Source organism: Phascolarctos cinereus, unplaced genomic scaffold (genome assembly GCF_003287225.1).
Source record: "Phascolarctos cinereus isolate Bilbo 61053 unplaced genomic scaffold, phaCin_HiC Scaffold_5;HRSCAF=322, whole genome shotgun sequence".
Classification (NCBI taxonomy): Eukaryota; Metazoa; Chordata; class Mammalia; order Diprotodontia; family Phascolarctidae; genus Phascolarctos; species Phascolarctos cinereus.
In genome coordinates, this window is record NW_027555958.1 from 83,590,200 (window position 1) to 83,613,582 (window position 23,383).

General features: G+C 38.6%; 1 protein-coding gene across 1 annotated transcript in view; it reads left to right on the plus strand.

Annotated features, from left to right (window-relative positions):
• The window catches only part of LOC110196948 (protein unc-93 homolog A-like), a 51,712-nt gene that overhangs the window by 11,205 nt on the left and 17,124 nt on the right, over positions 1-23,383 (plus strand). The window contains exons 3-5 of the mRNA XM_078155041.1: positions 5,545-5,754; positions 17,578-17,759; positions 18,206-18,435. Of these exons, the coding sequence (XP_078011167.1) occupies positions 5,668-5,754; positions 17,578-17,759; positions 18,206-18,435 (499 nt within the window). The 5' untranslated portion in view covers positions 5,545-5,667. The remainder of the gene's footprint in view (positions 1-5,544; positions 5,755-17,577; positions 17,760-18,205; positions 18,436-23,383) is intronic.

The following is a 23,383-nucleotide window of genomic DNA, read 5'->3' on the forward strand; positions in this document are numbered from 1 at the left end:
AACAAGGGAATTGGAAGAGAAAGATGGCTCCTAAGATTACCTCCTGCTCTAAATCTATGATCCTAGGAATATTCATTTAACACCTGCCGCTTTCCAGGTACTGTGCTGGAGATGCAAAACAAACAAACAAAAACTAGTCCCTGCCTTCAAGGAGCTTACATTTTATGGAAAACTAGAAGATAATCTTGCTACTAGAAATCCTCTGAACTATTGTTGGGAGCCAAATTTTCTTTTGTCTTTAACTTTTTTCATCAGCAAATAAATATTCAATATCAACGTCAGGGTCTCCTGGATAGGCAGAAGCTAGAAAAAATGGTAAAGTAAGTTACTATGCACAGAGAGATATGACAACAACCAGTATTCCAAAGAAGCAGCTTGTTCAAAGCAAGTAGTCTGAATGAGGTCTTCAAAATGGATTCCTTAACCTTTTTGGTTTTATGGACCCCTTTGGCAGTCTGGTGATGCCTATCTAGGGGTAGGCAACCCGTGGCCTCGCGGCCACACGTGGCCCTCTATGTCCTCGAGTGCCACCCTTTGACTGAATCCAAACTTCACTGTGAAGGACCCAGAGGGCCACATGTGGCCTCAAGGCCACAGGTTCTGACCCCTGCATATAGACCCTTTCTCAGAATAATGTTTTTAAATGCACAAAATAAAATTTCTAGGATTATGAAGGAAACCATTTAAATTAAAACACAATCATCAAAATATATTTTTAAGATAAGTTCATGTAGGCCAGGTTAAGAATCCCTGGATTATAAAAAGTGTGGCAAAATTTGGTTATGCCAATTCTTTCAGCAACAGTATTTCCATACAGTGGTAGGCAAATTATGTGACTGAAGACAAAAAGAAGATGCCTTATGTTCTGCTATTGCAGGCAAAAGTAACTTTACTCTTTTGGGAGCCAAGATGGTAGAGTAAAAGCAGTGACTTGCTTGAGCTCTCCCCGAAACCCCTCCAAATACCTGTAAAAAATGGCTCTAAACAAATTCTAGAGCAGCAGAACCCACAAAAAGACAGAATGGAATAAATTTACTGTCCAAGATAACCTGAATGGTTGATTAGAAAGGTCTATCTCACCAGGCTGGGAGAGGAACGCAGTTCAGTGTGAGTGCACAGGCAAAGACCAGGCCTCAGTGAACCTGAAGCAGGCCTCAGGGGACTGAATCAAGGGCCACTGTGGCAGTTTCCAGACCTCTCAACCCACAAACACCAAAGACAACTTAGAAGGTCAGTAGGAAAAGTCTGACCACGGTGAAAGAGAAGCTCAGTCCCAGCCCCAGTCCTGGCACAGTCCTGGGCTGGCGGCTGCTTTCTCTTAGCCTACAGATGGAAGAGGAACTGAGTGGCTGATCAGAAGAGGATTGCAGGGATCTTCTTGCTGGTGCTAAGGCAGGATTCTCTTGCTTTTCCCATGCTTATACTGGGTCACAGTTCTGGGTGGCGGTCCTGGGGTGAGGAAGAGTGCTGACATGAGCTTGTAATGGCAGTGAAGAGAGAATCCTCCTCATGATTCCAAGGCAGAAAAGAGTGCTTGTGGTCACTCATAGAGCAGAACACAGCCCAGGAAAGGAGTAAACACCTTGCCCTTGATCATACCACCTTTGAAGAACTGAAAATTTACAGGTCTCTAGAAGTATCTCTGAAAACAGCTGCACAAAACCCCTGAAGCTTGGGACAGTACATTCTTCACACTGGAAGCAGACCCCTGCCTTAACAAAGAGTTTAAAATTCAAGTAATTGGCTGGGAACATGAGCAAACAGTGAAAAACAGTCAGACCATAGAATTTCCTTTGGTGACAAAGAAAATCAAAACATACAACCAGAAGAAGACAACAAAGTCAAGCTCCTATATCCAAAGACTCCAAGAAAAAACATGAATTAGTAAGAGCTCAAAAAGGATTTTGAGAAGCAAGTAAGAGAGGTAGAGGAAAAACTGGGAAGAAAGTAACTATTGCCATCTCTTTGTTGTAAAATGTGGCAATGACATCTGGAATTTTGGGCTCTGCTCTCTAAGAAAACTTTAGCAGCAATTTTCTGAAGAGCAGTCACATCAATGAACTTTAAGACTATTGTCCAGAAATCAAATCATGGTTAAGCACATTCAAGGAAAGATAGTACCCAATAGGGAGCTACTTGACAAAAGAGGATTTTAATCTTGGATTCATCTGTTTATTTTATTAAAAGAGGGATTAGTAAGAGGAGCAGACTGGAAGCCACAGTCAGCAAAGATCCAACTGCTTCTCCTTTAATCTGTGTAGTGATTATACTGTTCTTAAGTATCATACAGATTGAGATTCTTTTGATGACAGTGTGGGTAATTTTGCTTCCATATATTGAGTGGTTAAGGGCTATTAGCCTGCATCTTATCTCAGGGGTCAGTTCAACAAAGGTTAAGGGTTTTTGTTGTTATCAGGTCTTTTATTTTATTGATTGATTGATTTTTGGTTTCAATAGAATAAGCAGTATTCCCAAAATAGTTTAAATGAATAGATCTCCAGGAAATACATAATCATTTCTTGCTCCCATTGAGTTCTACAATTAATGAATAAGTGAATATTAGTCAAATCGTATGCTGTTGATGATTTCCAAGAAAATAAAACTGAGATGTTTTACAGTATTAAAAAAGGGGCACAGCTAGGTGGTACAGTAGATAAAGCACCAGCCTTGGAGTCAGGAGGACATGAGTTCAAATGTGACCTCAGACACTTACTAGCTGTGTGACTAGCTGTGTGTCAAGTCACTTAATTCTCATTGCCACAAACAAAAAATGAATGATGAGGGACATGGGATCAGAAGAGAAATGAAGTTTTTGTCATTTAGTGGTTTTTCATCTATGTCCAAATCCTCATGATCCCATTTGAGGTTTTCTTGGCAAAGATACAGAAGTGGTTTGCCTTTTCCTTCTCCAGCTCAATTTACAGATGAGAAAACTGAGGCGAACAGGGTTAAGTGACTTGCCAGGGTCACACAGCTAGCAAGCATAGCTTAGCAAGTAAGATTTGAGCTCAGGATGATGAGTCTTCCTGATTCCAGGCCTGGTGCTCTATTCACTGCAATGAATGATGAGAGGCTTGGGTTCAGAAAAGAGACTAAAGTTAGATACATTTATGTGGGAGCTATTTCCATGCAGATGATAATTCAACTAGTAGGAGTTAAGTGACTATTAGTTAAATGGTATGCTATTGACAATTTCCATGAAAATATAAACTGATATGTTTTACAGTATTAAAAAAAAAAAAGGGTGGAGGCAGCTAGGTAGAGCAGTAGATAAAGCACCAGCCTTGGAGTCAGGAGGACCTGAGTTCAAATCTTACCTCAGACACTGGCTGTGTAACCCTGGCCAAGTCACTTAATCCTCATTGCCTCCAAACAAACAAACAAACAAACAAATGGAAAAAGAAAAAAAGAAAAAAGAATGCCCGTGTGTCAGGAGGGTGAAAACATTTCACCAATGATAAGCCATCAAACCACGGCCTCTAGAAGCATTCAAAAATAACAAAACATGGTATATTTGGAATCAGATGACCGAACAACGTTTGGCTCTGCCATTTACAACTGGTACAAACACAAACAAGTCATTTAACTTCTCTGGGTCTCGCTTTCCTCATCTATGAAATGAGGGGGCTGGGCAGGATGAACTCTTAGGCCCCTTGCAGCCCTAATTATATGATCCTAGAATATAAGCTCCTTGAGGGCAGGGACTTTATATTTGTATGCCCAGGGTCTAGCACAGTGCCTACCATATAGTCAGTGATCAACAGATGCTTGTTGATTGATCCCATGAGGAACAACATTTAATAAACACTTACTGTGTTCAAAACGCTATGCTGGATGACAGAGCAGATATTTGTTATTCAGTGATAGCTCAGTCTTTGTGACCTCATTTAGGGTTTTCTTGGCAAAGATCCTGGAGTGGTTTGCCATTTCCTTCTACAGCTCATTTTACAGATGAGGAAACTGAGGCAAATAGGGATAGGTGACTCACCCAGGGTCACATAGCTAGTTAGTATCTGAGGCTGGATTCGAACTCCAGGCCCTGTGCTCTATTCACTGTACCAACTAGCTGCCCAATGATAGAGCAGAAACATAGTTTATATAAAACAAGGTTTATTAACCTCATGGAAAGAGAAAGAATGACAAATCCACAATTTCATTACACTTTTATCGACTGGGGCGGGCTTATAGCTAGCATCTCACCACTTGTTACCTGGGCTTTAATTTTCTCCTTCTAGTGTTTTCCTAACCTTTTTCTTTTTTTTTTTCCTTTTCTTTTTTTGTGAGGCAATGGAGGTTAAGTGACTTGCTCAGGGTCACATAGCTAGGAAGTGTCAAGTGTCTGAGGTCATATTTGAACTCAGGTTCTCTTGACTTCAGGGCTGGTGCTCTATCTACTGCACCACCTACTTGCCCCCTGACCTTTTTCTTTGCAAAATCCTCTGGCTTTTGACCTATTGCTACCAAACTCACATTAGATAAGATCAGTGTAAAGACGGCTTAGATCATGAACTTAAAGATCTCAGATCAAATCTTGGCTCTGCCATTTAGTACCTATGTGATATCTATTAAATCATGTCACTTTGCTGGGTCCCAGGTTTCCAATCAGTAAGATGAGGGGAGTGAGCTAGATCTCCTGAGGTCCTCCCAGCTCCAAAATCTACCATCCTATATTTTGCTATGTCTTTTGGATCTATCACCCTTGGGGATCTACGGCTTTTTACCCCACGGATTACTTATTGATTAGTATCTTGGGTCTTTAGAATGAAGAATGGTGCTGAAGTCTTTTTTCCTCAAGCTGGATGATTCCCTTCTCACCATCTAACCTGATATGGGGCTGTGAAGGGAAGTGGGGGGGACACAGGAGATGGTTCATCCTCCCAAGGCATAAAGTCTGCACTATCTTAAACAGATTATTCATTGCTATACAAATTGGTTACATTTGCCACAGCGCATAAGGATTGTCATGCAAATTCAAACCGATTTTTAAATGGCATAAATCAGAGGCTTTTTAAAAATTAACCTTCTAAGGTCAAATTAGAAATTTTTATGTGGGAAAACATGCTCTTGTTTTGGCTATATTATATAATCTCTAGCTTGTGTGTCATAATAAAGAAGTCTTTGGCTATCAACAGTGTCTTATAATCATGCTGGCCTTTCTCAGGAGCAAGACCTAGAATTTACTCTTTGTTATTTCAGAGTAAAATAGTTTCCTTTTTTTTTTGTACCACGACACCAATTTCTGCACATTACACAAATGCATAGATGTCAGCCCACCATAATCATAGTATAGAATCATCATTTGATTATGGGGTCTTGTCTACTTGGAAAGAAAACACACACACACACATACACACACACACACACACACACACACACACACACCCCATTTGTCAAAAGTCCTAATCTTTTGTCCTGTTGGAAAAATCGCTGTTGTTGTTCTACAGAAAGTGAATAATTAACAATACTTTGTGGGAGTGTTGGATGTCAGTGATAACAAAGTTCATTAACTAGCCCTCATGGCTAACACGAATTCTTTCTCTTAAGATGAAGAAGAGAGGCTGTCACATCAAAGCCCAGATTCTTTTTCCCCCTGAAGTTCTGGTTGGTTACTTAAGGAACTACAGATATACACCCTCAGCTGATGACTGAAGGTTTTCAATAAACAAAATGGGAAGAAACTTAAAGAATGTTCTTGTCGTTGCCTTTGGATTTCTGCTTCTGTTTACAGCATATGGAGGTCTTCAGAATATACAGGTAGGTGTGTGTGCGTTTCACCTGGAAATCTTGAGGATTTCAAAGGGTGTATGCACATTTCCTTTTTTTTTTGGCCTCTCTCAGCCTCCAAAGTTACATGAAGATGAAATACATAATTATAATAAATACAACCTGGACTTCTATGGCATCAAAAGGTTTAGAAAGCTTTTCTTTACTACGACTATGCAAGGCAGGTAATAGTAATAGTATTATTCCCATTTTACAGATGAGTAGACTGAGGATCAGCCAGACAAAGTGGTTTGCCCATGGTCATACAGACAGCATTAGATGGGACTAGAACTCAACTCATCTCATCTCAATAGGAGAGGAGAATTCCTTAGATGGAATGAAATAGGATAGATTTCAATGGAATCTGCATTTATTTTTCTAAGATCTAAAATGTTTTTATTTTGTTTATAAGACAATTTTTCTTAATTACATTCTCACTGGGCCTTGCCAACAAAATAAATCATATTGTACTATTGGATAGGGTTTACCAAGGCCTGGGATTAATTATTTGGATTTTGCTTTTCTTTCTTCTTGAGGGTAGTTAAGACAGGTAGAACAAATCATCATGAATCATCCTCTGCTTCGAACCATTTGACTTTGAGGTTAGGTTCTATTATATGAATCCTTAAAAATCTCATAAAGCCTGTACAGTGCCTTCAGGTTAGGTCCTGCGCAAGCTTGCAAAGTACATGAAATTCTGTTTCCATGCCCCTTTGTTTACCCCTCTTCTCCCACATTATTCCCTCTTCTTCCAGCCCCAGCACCCTTTCCTTTTCTCCTGGGAGGAAATGATATATCAGTCATTTATATCTTAGTGTAAAATAAAAAGTACTTGTGATGGGCAGGGAGGGGAGATTTGCCTTTCTTGGAAAATTTTTAAAAGGCTGTTAAATAAAAGTGTGTGTATGTTTTTAATGTTAAAGTCATTTCAAATTATTTCGTAGAAAAGAGCCTGGAAAAGGTGTTACTCTGAGCAGCGATTCTTTGTGGTATCCCTGAAGTCAAAACTCATTAGCTGCCAGGTGATCCAGCTATTATTTTAGCTGGCCCTGGGTGTATCCATTGACCATATGGTGCCATCTGCGCCTTTCAAGGATAGCATTATAATGTGCAACATTCGTTGGCATTTCTGGTGATGCTTTTGTGCTTTCTAACATCATAAACAAGTGGGCAATACAATAACTAACATTTACATGGTGCTTTAAAGTATTGAATACGTAATTTCATTTGTGCTTCACAAATCTTTGAAGTAGGAACTGCAAGAATCACTGCCATTTTCCAAGTGAGAGGACTAAAGCTCATACCTTGAGAGGCAACATAGTGTAGTGTATAGGAGACTGGACTTAGAGTTAGATAATTACTAGCTAAATGAGACTGGGCAAGTCTCTTAAACTTTCTGTGCCTCAGTTCCTTCATCTGTAAAAGAAGAGCATTGGACTCAGTGGTCTGTCTCTAAGATTCCTTTCAGCTCTATAGATACGATCCTAACAATTGTCTGTTGTCACCCAGGTTGGGAGTCCCATAGAGGTAGAACTTTGTCTGCTCAATAGGCTTGCCCAGGGCCTAACCTGAAGGCAACATATCCAGGTTTTATGAGAATTTCATGGATTAATATAATAGAACCAAACCTCAAAGTCAAATGGTTCAAAACAGAATGATTCATAATGATTTGTTCTGCCTGTCTTTATCCCTCAAAAAGAAAGAAAATCATATTCCAAATAATTAATCCCAGGCCTTTGCAAACCCTGTCCAAGAGTACAATATGAGTTATTTTATTGGCAAGATCCAGGAAGAATGTAATTGGTAAAAATAGTTTTTAAGCGAAAGTTTTAAGGAAAAAAAAATGTCTCATTTTAGAATATCTTGGGGGAAAATGATTATAGATTCCATTGAAATCTATTCTATTTCATTCTATTCGTGGTGCCAGGTGAGCCTGTGGAGGAGCTCACATAGCTGACAGACCATAGTAGCCCTCCCTCGGTGCATATAGAAGAATGAGAATGGTAGAGGCAGGTGGTAGCTATTAGCAGCTAGAACTGTGCTGCTCTCCTCAGTTCTAATCTTTTCTTCACACACTATGCTGGATCATCACCTACAAGCCCACAAGGAATGTACATCCCCCACCTTGGAGACTACTACTCTAGACCATAACATGCAAGCCCTTTACCAGGCCCTGAAGGGAAATCCAAAGAACTATTTAGAAGAGACTGAGCCAAGGAGCTTGTTCAGAATCTGGAATTCAGTGACAGTGAACTGAGGAAGCAAAACACTGGCTGCTTTCCCTCCCATTTTGTGAAATAAAACAAATCACCACCTCTCTCTCTCCCTCTCTCTCTCTCTCTCTTCCTCTCTCTCTTTCTCTCTCTCTCCCTCTCTCTCTCTCTCTCTCCCTCTCTGTCTCTCTGTCTCTCTCTCTCTCCCTCTCTGTCTCTCTCTCTCTCCCTCTCTGTCTCTGTCTGTCTGTCTGTCTGTCTGTCTCTCTCTCTCTCTCTCTCTCTGTCTCTCTCTCTCTCTCTCTCTCTCTCTCTCTCTCTCTCTCTCTCTCTCACACACACACACACACGCACACACACACACACAGGAAATCAGTTTGTCAAAAAGCTCACATTCAATTTTGAGTTTGTCATCTCATATTTTCTACTTTGGTTCTGGGACTGTGGCTCATTTAATTTAAAGATTAAAAGTACAGATAATGGGGGCAGCTAGGTGGTGCAGTGGATAAAGCACTGGACCTGGAGTCGAGAGGACTTGTGTTCAAATCCAGCCTCAGACACATAATACTAAATGCCTTGGGGTGGGGGAGGGGGGGAGGGAACTGCAGATAATGTTGAGTTATAGAAAAAAATGGAATGCTCTGATTTCCTTGAAATGCCTTTCTATTTCAGTTTTTGAAGTTATTGTCCTATTTAAGAATTCACAACATAAAACTGGGTATTGATATTTCTTTTTAATAGCCTTGTCTAAAATGTGTAATATTCTTTTTTATGCTGAATCCAATGTTGCATGAGCCTGTGCCTGATGGGAAGCAATATTTGCTGACATACTGATGGAATATGGGAGATTTTGGATTCCCTTTTCACTATTCAAATAACAAAGCTTTTTCCCAAGTAGGGGACAATGACTAGCATTCTGATCATGGGTCAGGCCTGGGCATAAGTCCAATGACGCTGGAAATTTAGCTCCCCTGGATACTGAGCTAAGAGAGACAATAGGCTTCAGGAGTTGGGAGCTGCCAAGAGGAAAATTTACAAATTGACTGTTGGACATGGAATCCAAAGGAAAGGACTGTCTTAACTACAACCACCCTTGAATATACTTCGACACAGATTGTATCACCCATCACTGCGCATCGCTCATTCTGTGGGGCTCTCATTCATGTCTAATTTAAATCTTCCACAGGAGGTCCATTTGAAGGGAACCTCCCTTGAGCTCTTTTGACGTTGTATAAGTATCAAGGAAGGAATTAATAATAATAATAATAATAATAATAATAATAATAATAATAATAATAATAGCTAGCATTTACATAGCACGTTCTAAGTGCCAGACCTTGTGCTATATGCTTTACAAATATCATCTCATTTGATCCTTACCACAACGCTGTAAGGTATGTGCTATTATCATACCCGCTTTACAGTTGAGGAAATTGAGCCAACTGAGGGTAAATGATTTATCAAGGTCACACAGCAAGTTAGTATCTGAGGCCATATTTGAACCCAGGCATTCCTGACTATAGGCCCAGCACTCTATCCAATGTAACACTTAGCTGCATGAGGGCTATCCCTCTCTGATCCCTTTTTCTTGTTATGTAATGAGTCTAACTGCTGCTCAGGCTTTACAGCTCTTGGATTACATCTTTTATGAAGCTTTTGGAGTGTAGTCAATCTTTCCTTGGGAATATGCTAGAGTCCATTGCCAACCATGCACCTCTCTATTTGTTGCCCTCTAAGTAGCCCATGACTTCAATTACTCCAAAATCCTTAATCATGTAGTTCAACCAAAGGAACTTTAAAGCTCTAAATGTATTAGGCAGCTAATAACTATTTGCTGAAACCACCAAAACCTTCAGACCAATAAAGTCTAAGGACTCAGGAGACTTGTGTTTGTATCTTTGCTCTGCAAATGAATCCCTGCTTGACTCATTTATCTTGGCTTCATTTTCTGAATCTGTGAAATGAGAAGGTTGGACTTCACAAGATGATCCCTAAGGGCCCTTCTAGTTCTAAAACTCAATTTAGGATTGACAATCACTAGACTATACTAATCAACATAGCCAGCTTTTTCTCTTTTTCTTCCTTCCTTCCTTCCTTCCTTCCTTCCTTCCTTCCTTCCTTCCTTCCTTCCTTCCTTTCTTTTTCTTTCTTTCTTCCTTCCTTCCTTTCTTTTTCTTTCTTTCTTTCTTTCTTTCTTTCTTTCTTTCTTTCTTTCTTTCTTTCTTTCTTTCTTTCTTTCTTTCTTTCTTTCTTTCTTTCTTTCTTTCTTTCTTTCTTTCTTTCTTCCTTGGCATTGCATACAGTGAATAAAAAGCTTGGATGAGCCATCATGGATAGCTCAGGTCAGGACACCCATCACCACTAAATAAACAGAAGTTAATGGTGTTATGTTCCAAACAAAAAGTCCCAAGTACAGAAAGGGTTTTTGTAAGGACTAGAAGTTTTAATTAAATAGTGGGTGTTTTAAACGAACAGCTTGCTAGAGCCTTCCCTTATAAGGTTGATATACATCTTTTATATGTATCTTCGATGTACCTATTTATTTATATTTTGGCTCTTTCTTTGGAATGTCAGCTCATTGAGGGCAAGGACTATTTTTGCTTTATTTGTTTTGCCAGGGCTCAGCATAGTACATGGCACATTGTAATCAATAAAGACTTGTTGATGGAACAACCTACAACACTAACTGAAATTATCAAGGGAATATGGAAAGAAAAAAGACTAGAGGAAGAGCCCAAAAGAGAGGAGATGGGGTTCTACATGCATGGGGTGTCAGGTCTCTTTAAGGAACACAATCTGGAAAGAAGGTTTCACAATTGTATTTTTGAGCTCTACCAGATTGGATATATGCATAGAGGGGAGGGGAAAAGGCTTGCTCCACTTACATATATTAATATTGGTTCAGCATCAGTGGGCTCCTTCACATAGAAAATAGACTTGGCATTTTAAGTTTTGCTTTTACTGATTTAAATCTCTCTCCTCACCCACTTGCAATAAGGCTCAAAGGACCAAAACACACTTTTTTGGTTTGTAGGAAAGCTGTGGGTGGCAAACAATACCAATTTAGTGAAATACACAATGGGATAAGTTCAATAGCTAATCCTCAAGAACAGGAAAACAGTCTCAGGTCTGAACCACTCTGGCTGTACTCCCAACTCCTCATATAATAAATTTTTGGTTGTTGTTCAATGGCAGCCAATTGCGACTCTTGGGGGTTTTCTTGATAAAGATACTGGAGTGGTTTGCCATTTCCTTCTCCAGCTCATTTTATAGACGAGTGAACGGAGGTAAACAGGGTTAAGTGACTTGCCCAGGGCCATACAGTTAGTAAGTGTGTGAGGCCAGATTTGAACTCAAGTCTTCTTGACACCAGGCCTGGAGCTCTATCCACTGTGCCACCTAGCTGCTATAATAAATTAAGTCTCACGTATTTCCTCCCAAAAAGAAGCAGTATGGCAGAATGAGAAGAGTTTGGGAAATGGAGTTAGCAAGGCTTGTGTTCAAATCAAGACTTCGAGACTGTGTGACCCTGAGTAAATCCCTTCACTTTGAGCTTTAATTTATTTCCTCATTGGTAAAGTAGAGATAATCCTATTTGCACTTACTTCAATGGGTTATGAGTCAGTGCTTGGTAACATTTAAAACACTCAGGTCAACATGATTTATCATTGATTTCTTTATTCTGTTTCTGATACTCTATGGAAATGTTCCTTCCTGCCCATAGTTTCGTGCTATGACTAGTCTAAATATGATTGTTTGCTTGGTTTTCCTCCATTTATTTCCTTTGCATGGCTCTGAGAAGGCTTGAACGGCTGTGCCAGCCTGAGTTATTATTGACTTCTTCTCTTTCTTCCTGATATTCTGTGGAATTGTTCTCTCTTGTCCAGGATTTTAACCAATCGATCAAACAACAGACATTTATAAAGTACCTACTATGCATAAAACACTGTGGAAGATACAGATATAAAAGCCTTCAAAGAGTTTACAACCTAGTTGGAGAAATAAAACATATATACATATATATGCATGCAACGATACCTAATGATAGGAGATATAGTACATAGAAGAGCCAAATCTGGAACAGACCGTTTTCTACAAAAGTGGGTTTAGCCAACCTAAACAGCTTTCTTACAAGGAAGCACCTAAAAGAGCCTAGAACCTACCTTAACCAGCAAACACTTAATATTTGCTCTAAATGCATGGAAGCCAAGAGCAGCACTAGCCTAAAAAATAAATCTCATTTGCAAAATTTTATAGCTTAATAAGAACATAGAACATAGGTTAGAGCCAGGTTGCAAGAGGCACTAAACAGTAATTTATGGAGATTGAATTTTATCATCCACTCAGTAGGAAACCATTTAAGATTGTCAAATAGGGAACAGACAGAAAAGAGACTCAGTTTTATAGTAGAAAGTAGATTATTTTTTAATTTGTTTTTTAAAATTATTTATTTTTAGTTTTCAACATTCACTTCCATGAGATTTTGAGTTTTAAATTTTCTCCCCCCCTCCCCCTGCCCCAAGACAGTGTGCAATCTGATATAGACTCTACTTATACATTCATATTAAACATATTTTCCCATTGCTCATGATATAAAGAACACAATAGAATTAATAGGAGGAACCACGAGAATGAAGCAATAAAACAAAACAATAAAGGAAAAGGAGAGCTAATAGTGTGCTTCCATCTGCATTCAGGCTCCATATTTCTTTCTCAGGACGTAGACAGCATTTTCCATCATGAATCTTCTGGAGCTGTCTTAGATCCCTGCATTGCTGAGAAGAGCTAAGTCTATCAAAGTCAGTCATCCCACAGTGTGGCTGTCACTGTGTACACTGTTCTCCTGGCTCTGCTCATTTCACTCAGCATCAGACCATACAAGTATTTCCAGGTGTTTCTGAAGTCAGCCCGCTCATCATTTCTTAGAGTACAATAGTATTCCATTACATTCATATACCGCAACTTGTTCAGCCATTCCCCAATTGATGGGCATCTTCTCAATTTCCAGGTCTTTGCGACCACAAAAAGAGCTGCAATAAATATTTTTGTACATGTGGGTCTTTCCCCCCTTGCAGATCATTTAGTCTAATCCCATCTTTTTTTTTGGGGGGAGGGGACTAGGCAATGGGGTTAAGTGACTTGCCCAGGGTCACACAGCTAGTAAGTGTCAAGTGTTTTGTCTGAGGCCGGATTTGAACTCAGGTCCTCCTGACTCCAGAGCTGGTACTCTATCCACTGCATGACTTAGCTGCCCCTAATCCCATCATTTTATAGGTGACAAAACAAAGACATAGATAGGTTGAGGTGGCACAGGTAATAAGCAGTAGAGCAGAGATTCCAACTGAAGTCTTTGGACTCCAAGTCTCATATACTTTCCTCTGCACTAAAAGATGCTTCTCCATGTTTACAGTGATTAATCAGGCAGTGGTTTGCCAGGCAAATTGGAGTGGGGAGAGGCTGGTGACAAAAATAAAATAATTCTTTTATAGTAGCTTTGGTTTAGGAGGATAAAGGCCTAATTCAGGATGGAGGCAGTGGTATTGAAAAAGAAGAGAGAAATGAGAGATTTTGTTGCTCATTTGCTTCAGTCATGACTGACTCTTCATGACCCCATTTGGGTTTTTTCCTGGCAAGGATGCTAGAGTGGTTTGCTATTTCATTCTCCAGTTCATTTTACAGATGAGGAAACTGGGGCAAACAGGGTATGGTGACTTGCCCAGGGTCACACAGCTAGTAAGTATCTGAGCCCAGATTTGAACTCAGGTTTTCCTGACTCCAGGCCCTGTGCTCTCTCCACCACACTGCCTACCTGCCTCAGATTAGAGATAACATGAAGGAAAAATTGGCAGCACTTAGTGGCTAGCTGAATGTGGAGGGAGAGCAAAAGGAAGGAGAGACAGATAACTGATTGATTGGGATAATGATGGAAAAGTGCAGTCAACTTTGGTGGGGTAAATGATGAGATCAGTCTTGAACATGATTAATTTAAAGAAAGGGCATAAACTGAAGTGGTATAGTGAGAGGAAATGCAGAAGTGTTGTTTTTGTGCAGTTATGAGCCACATACAGTAGACTTAAAATCATGAATGTGCTTGAGATCTCAGAAGAACTGTGGATAAAGGGGGAAGAAATGAAGGTCAAGGACAGCATCATAGAGAAGGTTGGTGGTAAAGGGGGCAGGTGGAATAAATATTCTAAAATAAGAAAAAGAAGGATAAAGAAAGAAAGAAAGTTTGGAAAGGCACAAGGAAAACTTAGAGATAGTGGTGTGTCAGACACTAAACTAGAAGAGAGTTTCAAGAAGCCAGAGGTAGATAAAAAAAAAGAGATTATCTATGCAAATTCAGTACAAATCATGGTATCCTTGCATGAATTTTTAATTTTTTAAATTTAGTGTATTTTCCCTAACTAAATGTGAAAATAATTTTAACTTTTTCCCCCCAATTTTGAATTTTGAATTCTTTTCCTCCCTTTTTTCCCCTATCATTGAGAGGGCAGGCAATTTGATACAGAGTATACGTGTGTAGTCATCTTACATGAATTTTTTAAAAGACTTGGCAGCCCTTTTAATGTATAGGCTGAATTAGTGATAAATTCTCATAATAGGATTGGGAAGAAAGAATGCTTTTTATTTGAATGTATTCAGCACCTTTACTAGAACTTGGCTAATGGTCAGGGCATAGTGGAGAATTCTCCCTTTGCCCTTTGGTATGTCAATTTTGTGTGGATCCTGAAATTCTGATGTTACATCAATTTTGCAGCTTCCCAAAATGGTATTGACTAGGAGCAAGTTAACAGTGGGATTGATCTGGCAAGGTGTGGTTGAACAATTCTGCCATTGTCTTCACAAATTTCATCCTCATGTCACTCAGGGATGAGTTACTTCATATCAGGCATTAAGGATGACTTTCAAGGTTTAAGGCCAGGTCTTATTCCTCCTTCCTTATATCCTCAATGCCCTACATTTAGAAAGCTCTCACATTTTGATTGGTTTAAAGAAATAGCTGGGGGAGTTGCTGTCAGACAGAGATGATGGTATTTGTTAGGGTAGCATGAACCTTATAGTTGAGCTTTTTCTCAGACAAGGCTAGCTGAAATACCAGAGCATTTAGTACGTGAGTCAGTGAATATTGATTTTTTTTCTATGGAAAATATAGCACTTTATTAAATAACTCTATGAAATAGTTAATCATTTTACTCAATCAATCAATCAACAGGTATTTTGTACCAATTATGTGTCAGGCACTGGGTCAGGCAGCTGAGAAAGAAAGACAGAAGTAAACTAGTCCCTGCCTTCAAGGATCTTACATTCTAATAGGGAAAACAATATACATATATGTAGGTATGTACACAACACACAAAAAGCAGATACGAGGTAACCTTAGTAGGGGAGGTACTAGCAAACTGGGGACTGGGAAACAACTCATACAGATAGAGATGCTTGATCTGTCTTGAAGGAAGACTAGAATTCCAAGACATGTAGATGAAAAGAGAGATCATTCTGGAAAAGATGATTTCTGATTTGGATATATTTGTTTGAGATGCCTATAGGACAATTATTTTGACATGTCCAATTGGCAGTTGGAAAGACATGGCAGGAGCTCAGGAGACAAAGACATTTAGAGATTGGAGAAATGCTTAGAGACAATAATTGAACCCATGGGATTTGATAAGGTCCTAAATAAGACAGTAGAGAAAGAAAAGAGAAAAAGGGCAAGAACAAAGCGTTGGGGCTTGCCTACAGTTAATGAGAATAAGTGGATGATCCAGCAAAGAACACTGAGAAGTCCAGTGAACATGAGAAAGAAACCAAGAGGGGAGAATACAAAAAGAGAATGCAATCAACAGTTTCAAGTGCTTTAGAGAAGTCAAGAAGCATGAGGACTGAGAAAAGACCAGTAGGTCTGGTCCTTAAGAGATCGCTCCTACTTTTGGAGAGAGTAGTTTCAGCTGAGGAATGAGCTCAGTAGCCTGGCTATACAGCAGGTTTAGAAGTCCATGAGAGGAGAGGAAATTATGGCAAGAGAAAGACGGAGTTTTAAGCTAAGAGAAAATTAGTGTAGAAATGCTATAAGGAACAAGATTTAGAAGTACAATGTGATCTTTTCTCTATGTTCAATAAATCATTGATTGTTACTTAGCTTTGATTTACTTGCTATTTTCTCTACTTGACGTGTGCTGAATATATTTTTAATCCTGCTCATTGATGATATTGCTTTGGAAATTAAAACCTGGATCTGGAAATTCTTTTTTCACTTTGTGAGCATGAAAGCTCCCCCTTCTTTGCTTAAAGTTTGAGAGAAACAAGTTATTTGCTTTTTGCCTGGTCTAATTTCTTATTTAGAATCAATGTGGAGGAAAATTTTATGTGGGTGTCTGTTCTCTGGGTGGATTTTCAAAATCTTTTGTCAAATATAATCTTTATTCTTCAGTTTTGAGTCAAAAAAAGAGAGAGAGAAAACCATGATGGATTTTTTTTTTGTCCATGCAAACTTTTCAGTAACCCTATGACTACATCCTATAATCAGGTTATGGTTTCTTTAGTGTACAACCAGAATAACCACTCATTCCTTTTATGAAGGAAAAGTTCATGTTGGACTTATTTTACTAATTAGTATTAAAGGTTATTCATTACTTCCCTCAATAGCTTTTGTAGGTTTTTCCTTACCTTTCACTAAATTGGTAACTGAAGCTTTGTTCTTTTCCCCTTCAGAGAATTTTAAAGATACTTTAGTATAAATGCACAGATTTGTTAAAATTGCTATTATTTGTTTTACATTACTTTAAATTCCAAATATGTCTCTCCTCTTTCGACCAAGTCTGACATCACACGTAGCCTCCCACTTCTACAGGGAAGAGAGGGAGGTGCATCCTTGTACCTCTTCTTTGCCTAAGCTAAGCTTAGTCATAGTGATTTCACAGCATTTGGTTTTGATTTTTGTTTTTCTTTCCATTTTCATTGTAGTTGCTTTGCATATTGTTTTCTTGGTTCTGTTCAGTTTACTCTGCATGAGATTATATGTCTTCTCATGGTTTTCTTCTTTTTCATTATTTTATTTAGAAAGTAATAACATTCCAATACATTCATGTACCACAATTAAGATAGTCATATAGGAGGGCATCTACTTTGCTTCAGGTTCATTACTGCTACAAAAAAAAAATGATGCTATACAATTTTGGTGTTTTTTTATACCACCTCATGGAATTTGAGAGATGGTGCTTGTCATACCATTCATTTTCTGCCAGAGAGCTAATGAATTTGAAATACAGAGAGAGATACACTTCTTTTTGGTCATAGCAAAGTGGGAATTTGTTTTGTTGAACTATGTTTATGCTCAGAATTGGTTTGGTTTTGTTTTTGTTTGTTTTGTTTTGTTTTGCTCACTTGATGTGTGTGGATGCAGTGGAAAAGACAGATTACAAATGAATTTAAAATAAATGAATACATTATCTCTACAAAGAGAAAAAAGAGAGATGGTTTTTGTTTGATTATTCAAAGTTTTTCAGGAAAAAAAAACAGAATTAAGTGAATGATTTTTTCTTTTGTCCCTCTCTTGAATTCATGTAACTGACCTTGTTTTTTTATTTGTTTATTTTCACAGAGCAGCCTTAATTATCAGGACGGACTAGGAGTGGCTACACTCAGTGTTATCTATGGATCCCTGATCCTGTCTTCCATGTTCCTTCCTCCAATTCTCATTAAGAAATTTGGCTGCAAGTGGACCATTACAGCCTCCATGTGCTGCTATGTCACTTTCTCTCTAGGAAACTTCGATGCCAGCTGGTATACCTCCTCTTCTCTCTTCTAGTAAAAGTCTCAGTCTCCAGCCAACCACACCCCGTTACCCATTAGGTATAGGGAAAATATGGAGAGAAGTCAGCAATGGAAGATGCCAGAAAAGATCAGTTGGCCAAGAGTATCCTTCCTCCTTGTATTCTAGCAGCATCACACAACATTCCAGCTGAGGAGGCCTGTACTTTCTTATCATTCTAGCATCTTCAAATTGTTAGAAATACCTGGCAACCATCTCCCAAACTTTTCAGTACCAGAAGTCCCTAACACTTAATGCCTTCTCTACCCATATACCTCAGCTAAAAAGTATGTTGCTCACCCGTTTCTTTAAGCGTGATGGTGAATGGTATGTCTTTCTCCATCATTTCTCTCCAAAAAGCCATAAAAAGGAAGAACATGTCATTTTGTGTTGACTAACTGAGGTTCTCTTTTTGTAGGTATACCTTGATCCCTACCTCCATAATCTTGGGTCTAGGAGGAGCCCCACTGTGGTCAGCCAAATGCACTTACCTTACAATTAGTGGAAATATGTATGCACAAAAGACAGGAAAACTTGGGAAAGATGTCGTCAACCAGTATTTTGGCATCTTCTTTCTCATATTTCAGTCTTCTGGTGTCTGGGGAAATTTGATTTCATCTCTGGTATTTCAGCAAGAGTCTACCACAGGTAAATGGAGCTGGCTGAAATACTGTTCATAGAGCAGTGCAATTTCTGTGGTGATGAGCCAGAGAAATATGTTGATTCAGTCTTAAAAATAATTTAATTTTTAATTGGTAAATATTTATTTTTCTCCTTCTCCCACTCCCCCCCCAATTAAAAAGCAAGAACAAAAATTAAAACTCTTGTAATAAATTCTCAGTCAAGCAAAGCAAATTCCCTCACTGACCATGTCCAAAAATATATGGCTCAATCTCAATTTTGAATTCATCCCCTCTCTATCAGAAGGTGTGTAACGTGCTTCATCTTCAGTCTTCATAGAGGCCTAGTGGTGGCTTGCTGGTCAGAGACTATTCATAGTTTAGAGACTTTGGGGGCATGGTTCCAATGGCTTTTCAGAATGCCTGGACCAATTTTCAACACTGCAGACCATTAATTAGTATTTCTGTTTTCCTTCAGTCCCTCCAATATTTGTCATCTCCATTTGTGTTACTTTTGCCAATCTGGTAGCTGTAAGGTAGACCCTCAGAGGTGCTTTGCTTCTCATTTGTCTGATTGTTAGTGATTTGGGAGTATCCATATGGTTGTTGATAGCTTAGATTTCTTCCTTTGAAAAATGTTTGTTCATATCCTTTGATCATTTAGCTATTGGAGAATTGCTGATTCAGCCTGAGGACATTTCTTTATTCCTTTTGCAATCTATGTTGAGAGAGCACAATATAACATGCAGTCAACTTTGTAGGATTATTTAGTCATCGCTTGCCCTTTCAGACTTTCTACATGATACAAAATTAGCTTGACTTCCTTCCCCACCTCCCACAAACTGAATCACCCTAGTTTTCTACTAGGTTTAAGGGTCATATAGTGATAATAATTCAAGTCAACTGTGTATTTTATCAGATGTACTGGGAACCAGAGATTGCCAACCGCCTTAGAGACTAACACATTGAGTCATCCAGGATCAAAGTTTCTCCTTGCATGTATTCTCTTACTACACTCATCTGTTTGTAAGTGCCTTTGGGCACATGTAGATATAAAACTGTGTTGCATGTTGGTTTTCATACTCACTTATCTTTAGTAAAAATATTTACTAAAAATCCAAAATTCAAATGAAAGAAAATTATTTGATTAATAATAGTTCATATTTATATAATACTTTACCATTTATAAAACTACCCCTCAAAGCAAGGCAGCAAACCACCTTGCTTTGTTCCCCATCTCTACCACCACCCTGCCCTTACCAATAGAAAAAAGTATCTAATGGACATGTCCCCTCATAGTCTACCAGAAAATGCCTCATTATTCAATTCAACAATTCCAACATCAATTCCCTATGATTGCCAATAACACTGTCACCCTCAACCAGGCTCATAACTTCAGTGTCATCTTCAATTCCTTACTCTCACTCATTGCAATATAAAAATCTTGTCAGTAGGCAAGTCTGTAAGTATGTAAGTCAGTAAGTATAAAGATGTGCTTACTATGTGTCAGCTGAGTAAAAACATGGTCTCTCTTTCAAGGAAGCTCATCTTATAATGGGAGAGGCAACATACAAATAACCATGCATAAAAGATCATGTAAATGGAAGGGAACCTCTAAAGAGAAGGCACTGCCTCAATTCTTGCCTAGCCTTTAATTATTGAATAGACATTGCCTCTGACAAACTAAGACTGGGAAAGACCTTAGCTTATAAAAGCCATGGTCTCCCACTTCATCTGGGGCCATTTCCAGTAGGAGCATTCCGTGCAAGGCTGAGGGATTCCAGTGCAAATATACACATTGGAGGTGGAGCGTCATGTTTGAGGAAGAGTAAGTAGACCAGTGTGGCTGAATTGTAGAATGTATAGACAAAATTAAAGTATAAGAAGGCTACAAAGGTCATCCAGTTGTTACTTTTCCCGTTGGATGAATGAGAAGACTGAATGTCAAAGAGTTTAGTGACTCGCTCATACCTACTGAGAGAGTAAGTGACATAGGTGGAAGGTGAGTCCAAACCTCTCGGCTCTCATTCCTCAACACTCTTCAGATTGGTTACTAGATCTGCACTCTAATGAAACTCTTCTCTCCAAGATTTCTCATGACCTCCAAGTTGGACGATCCAGTTACTTCTTTTCCAGGAGTCTCATCCTCTTTGACCTTTCTATAGCATTTGGCGCCCCCTAATTCTTAATCCTCTCTCATCTCATGACTTCTGCCATAATATGCTCTCTCTCCTTGTTCTCGTCTACATTTCTCACTGATCTTTCTTGGTTGACTTTGATGGGAAGTTAAGAATAAGACAGTAACCTTCCTTTGAGGAGTTCAAGTTACTTGGCCTAGCTGAACCCCATTCTAGGGTACCAAAAGTGCTGGTAAAAGTGATGGCAGATGACCCACTGCTGGTGATCTTTGAAAGATAATGAAGAATGGGAGAAATGCCTGAGGGATTAAAGGACAGATTTTGTCTCCATTTTTGCCAAAAGAAAGATAATGTATACTAATAGACTACTGAGTTTCAATTTGATTCCTGGCAAAATTCTATGATGTATTATTAAAAGGATTACTAGTGTACATGTAGAAAAGTCATTCACAATGATTGAGCGTTGTTTCACAAAGAACATAATCATGCCACATTCCGCTTAGTTCTATTTCCAATATGTTTACTAAACTGTGTGATCAGGGTAATACTGTAGATCAGGGAGTCAAACTCAAATAGAAATAGGGCCACTAACTCATACACAAGGACTCCTACAGGCAGCATATTGACTTAGAAAATGACATATCTGCCTCACTTAAATCCAATTCTTGCACAAGTCAAAACATCACTCTTCTGATGTCATTGGTCCTCTTTGAGAATGAAGCACTAGCAACACAATTATCTATATTCCATTGTATTTTTATTTATTTTTTTAAAAAATATTTCTAAATTACATTTTAATCTAGTTTCTCCTACTCTTAGGAGTGTTGCATTGTGACCCACTGGCTGTATGTTTGACAGCTTTACTGTAGATAATGTTGGCTTAGATTTTAACACAAAATTTGACAGTCTGTCATAATATGTTTGTGGGGAAAGTGAATAGATGAGGTATAGATGACAGTATAAATATGTGAATCTGGTCAATGGTTGAATGCCCAGAACCAGAGAGTAGTCATTAATGGGTCTCTATTAATTGGAAAGGTCTTGAGGGCACCTCAGAGATCTGAACTTAATTAATATTGTGACATTTGACATTTTATCCATGATTTGGAAAAAGAGTTAAATGGCATCTTTATCTTTGTGCAGATGGCACAAATTTGGTATGGATATCTAATTCATTGGATAAAGAGTCAGGATTCAGAAAAATCTGGACTGTAAGAAAATTGGGCCAAAATGAAATGAAATATGATAAAGAATATATGTGAAACCTCACATTTAGGTTAAAAATAATCAACTTCACAAGTACAAGATGGGGAGGTGTGGCTGTACAGCAATTTTGTTAGGAAAAAATATGTGAATTTTAGTGGATTTCAAAGTTAATGTGAATTAGTGGTGTGGTCAAGAAAGCCACATGATCTTAGAGATCATTCCAGTCCATTATCCACACTAGCTCCCTATGTGTCTATGAGAAAATATAAACTTCTTTGTTTAGCTTTTTGAAGTCCTTTAAAACTTGGCCCCAACCTTCCAACCTAAATGCATATTACTTTCCTCTTCCACATTCTGCAATCCAGCCTAACTGACTTTCTTCCTGTACCTCATATGCAACCCTCCAAGTTCTTTCTCCATGTCTTTGCAATGGCTATACCCCATGTCTGGGATTCTTTCCTTCATCATCTCTGTGTCATAGAATCTTGTGTTAAAAGGAAACCTTCTACATGAAGCCCTTCCTAACATCCTACCTCCTATGGCCCTCTTTCACAAACTGTCATCTGTTTACCGCCTTGTATTTATTGTTTTTATTCTTTATATACTTATAGACATTCTTGCTTCCTTCTTTAGAGTGTAAGCTCCTTGAGAGTTGAGATCATTTCATTCATTCTAAAGGTATTTGTATCTTTAGTTGCCAACCCAATGGTTGGTATGTTGTAGAGGCTTAATTGATTGATTGATTGATTGAGAAAGGCATGGTATTCAGGATTAAGGAAGTAATAGATTTTCTACTCTGGTCAGACCACACATGGGGTATTGAGTTTATTTTGGGATGCCATGTTTCAGGGAAGATATTTATCATCTGGAGAATGTATCCAGAAGTGGGCAAGTAGAATGGAGAAGGACTTTGAGTTAAAGTCATATGAGTATCAGGTGAAGGAACTAGGATTGTTCCTTCATAGGGAAGAGAAGCATTAGCTGTCCTCTTCAAGTTTTTGAAGTGTTGACACATAGAAGAGGGATTAGGGGGTTTTTTTTATTGGCAACAGAGGGAAGAATTGGGAGGAATGGACAAAAGTTGGCAAATGGCAAATTTAGGCTTAATGTAAAGAAAAATTTCTTAACCATTAGAGATATCCAAAATGTTATTGGGCTGCCTAGGAAGTAATGTGCTTACCTTCACTGAAGATCTTCAAGTAAAACTGGGTGATTAGTTCTCAGGTATGTTGTATGATAAATAGTTTTTTTACCATGGGTTATATTAGATGGAAATTGTAGTCTTTCTCAACTCTGAAGTTCTTTGATTTTGTGATTCCTTTGTCTCTTCTCAAATTGTGCTTGTGTATGTGTATGTGTTGTGTGTGTGCACACATGTGTGTGGCCCCTGTTGAAAGGCCTTGTCCTTGGTCTTATTTTCTCTACAAATCTCAGGAAGACCTGAGTTCAAATTTAGTCTCAGATGCTTACTAGCTGAGTGACCTTGGGCAATTTATTTAACCTTTATCTGCTTCAGTTTTCTCATCTGTAAAAGGGGAATAATTATAGCACCATCTTCTTAGGGTTGTGGTGATAAGTAGACAACATTTTCAAGGCACTTTGCTAACCTTTAAGCACTATAGAAATGTTAGC